This window comes from Echinops telfairi, unplaced genomic scaffold, assembly GCF_000313985.2.
Source record: "Echinops telfairi isolate 266 unplaced genomic scaffold, ASM31398v2 ScPeMD7_25;HRSCAF=90, whole genome shotgun sequence".
NCBI lineage: Eukaryota > Metazoa > Chordata > Mammalia > Afrosoricida > Tenrecidae > Echinops > Echinops telfairi.
The window spans coordinates 1,469,132-1,470,709 of NW_022103922.1; the positions used below are offsets into that span (position 1 = coordinate 1,469,132).

General features: G+C 67.9%; 1 protein-coding gene across 1 annotated transcript in view; it reads right to left on the reverse strand.

Moving 5' to 3' along the window:
* CCDC187 (coiled-coil domain containing 187) overlaps window positions 1–1,578 on the reverse strand; it is a 39,221-nt gene that overhangs the window by 2,703 nt on the left and 34,940 nt on the right. The window contains exon 18 of the mRNA XM_045289352.1: window positions 300–1,553. Coding sequence (XP_045145287.1) covers window positions 300–1,553 — 1,254 coding nt within the window. The remainder of the gene's footprint in view (window positions 1–299; window positions 1,554–1,578) is intronic.

Sequence of the window (1,578 nt, forward strand, 5' to 3'; positions counted from 1 at the left end):
GGGCCCTCCCCCTGGCAGCCCAGGTCTCCCACGTCACCAACAAGACCGAGGGGCTCAATCCAGCCAGTGGCCACCACCAGCGCCCTGCCTGGGGGAGGGGCTTCTGCTGTGGGGTGGGGGGGTGAGGTTGCCCCTGTACTCCCACCCGGCACTTCCCTGGGACCTTGGCCCACCTCAGTAACATCCAGCTGACCAACAGGACCTGGGGGGCTCAGGGGCCCCGCCTGGCCTTCCCCACTCTCTGGACATAGCAGGGTGGCCCAGGGTGCACCCCAATTGCCCAAGGGCCCAGTGCCTACCACAGGGCTGCCCAGGGCCTGGCTCTGGTGTTCCCCCTCCCCAACCACAAGCCACGCTGGGAGACCCTCCCCTGCAGTCGGGGACAGAGGTGGGGGCTGGGTGGATGGCCATGGGAGCCCCCCAGGGCAGTCACCAGCCCCCCTGCACAGGGAATACTGGCCACTCACAGACTCCTTTTCAGCCACAGAACCCGACATCCCCAACCCCTCCTTACGGGATCTGCCTGGCCCAGCCCCCCATGGGCACCCTGACTTTGGGGGCAGGACCTCTGGCACATTGTCCTCGGCCCAGGAGTATAGCTCATCAGTGGCCAGGGAGGTATTCTCCCCGAGGGGACCGGGGGAGGCTCCCGGATGCAGGGCCTCCTCGGGCGGGGACGGAAAGTCTCCAGAGCAGATGCTGCTGTCCCAGCCACTGCCCTCAGCAGGAAGGGCCAACTCCAGGGGCCAGGAGGGCAGGCTGGGGTCCCTGTGGCTGGAGGCCGGGAGGTCGATGCTGCTGTAGGACAGCACCTCGTCCACAGGGGATAGGATCTCGGTCAGGACCCCAGCCCCACGGTGGGGGCCGGTTTCCTCAGAGGTGGCCGACACTCTGGCCCCCGGAAACCATGGTGCCCCGCTCTCAGGGTCTCCGGCTACAGCCAGCAAAGTCACTGTAGTGCCCAGGGGCCCCTCGGGGCAGCAGCCCCCTGCTGGCGGAGGCCCAGGCTCCCCTTTGTTAAACTCCGGCCTTGCAGAGGTCTCTGGAGAAAGGGACCATGAGGGGTCCAGGTCACTGGCAGGGGACATCTGAGGCGGCCACACTGCCGGGATGGCCCCCGGGGACTCCTGCTCTGTGCTGCCATGGTTCGACGTGCTGGCCAGGCTCAAACCAGCTCTGGAGGCGTCCCGTGTCTCCCCAATGCCTGGGGAAGTGGGGGTCCTGCAGGCTGTGCCTCTGTTTTCCAGGCCAGGCGAGGGGTGCCCTGACGCCGGCTCTGCTGTAGCACCGCACCCCAGGAGGTCCTCCTCGCCGTCCTCACCCCAAATCTGGCTGGAGGCGTCAGAAAGCTCAGAGCCTGACCTGGGCCTGCTGGCGTCCAGGAAGGGTGACAGCCAGCTCTGAGCTGGTCCTGAGCTCCCCGCCTCGGCTACCTCAGAGGACATGCTGGCCTCCTGCCCCCGGCCCCCAGAGGCCCCTCTGACCCTGGGGTCCCCAGGAGGCAGCCCCCGGGTGGGCCATGCCTGCTGCTCAGATAGGGAGCAGCCAAGTGCCTGAAGAGAGCGCCCCCCGGGCCAG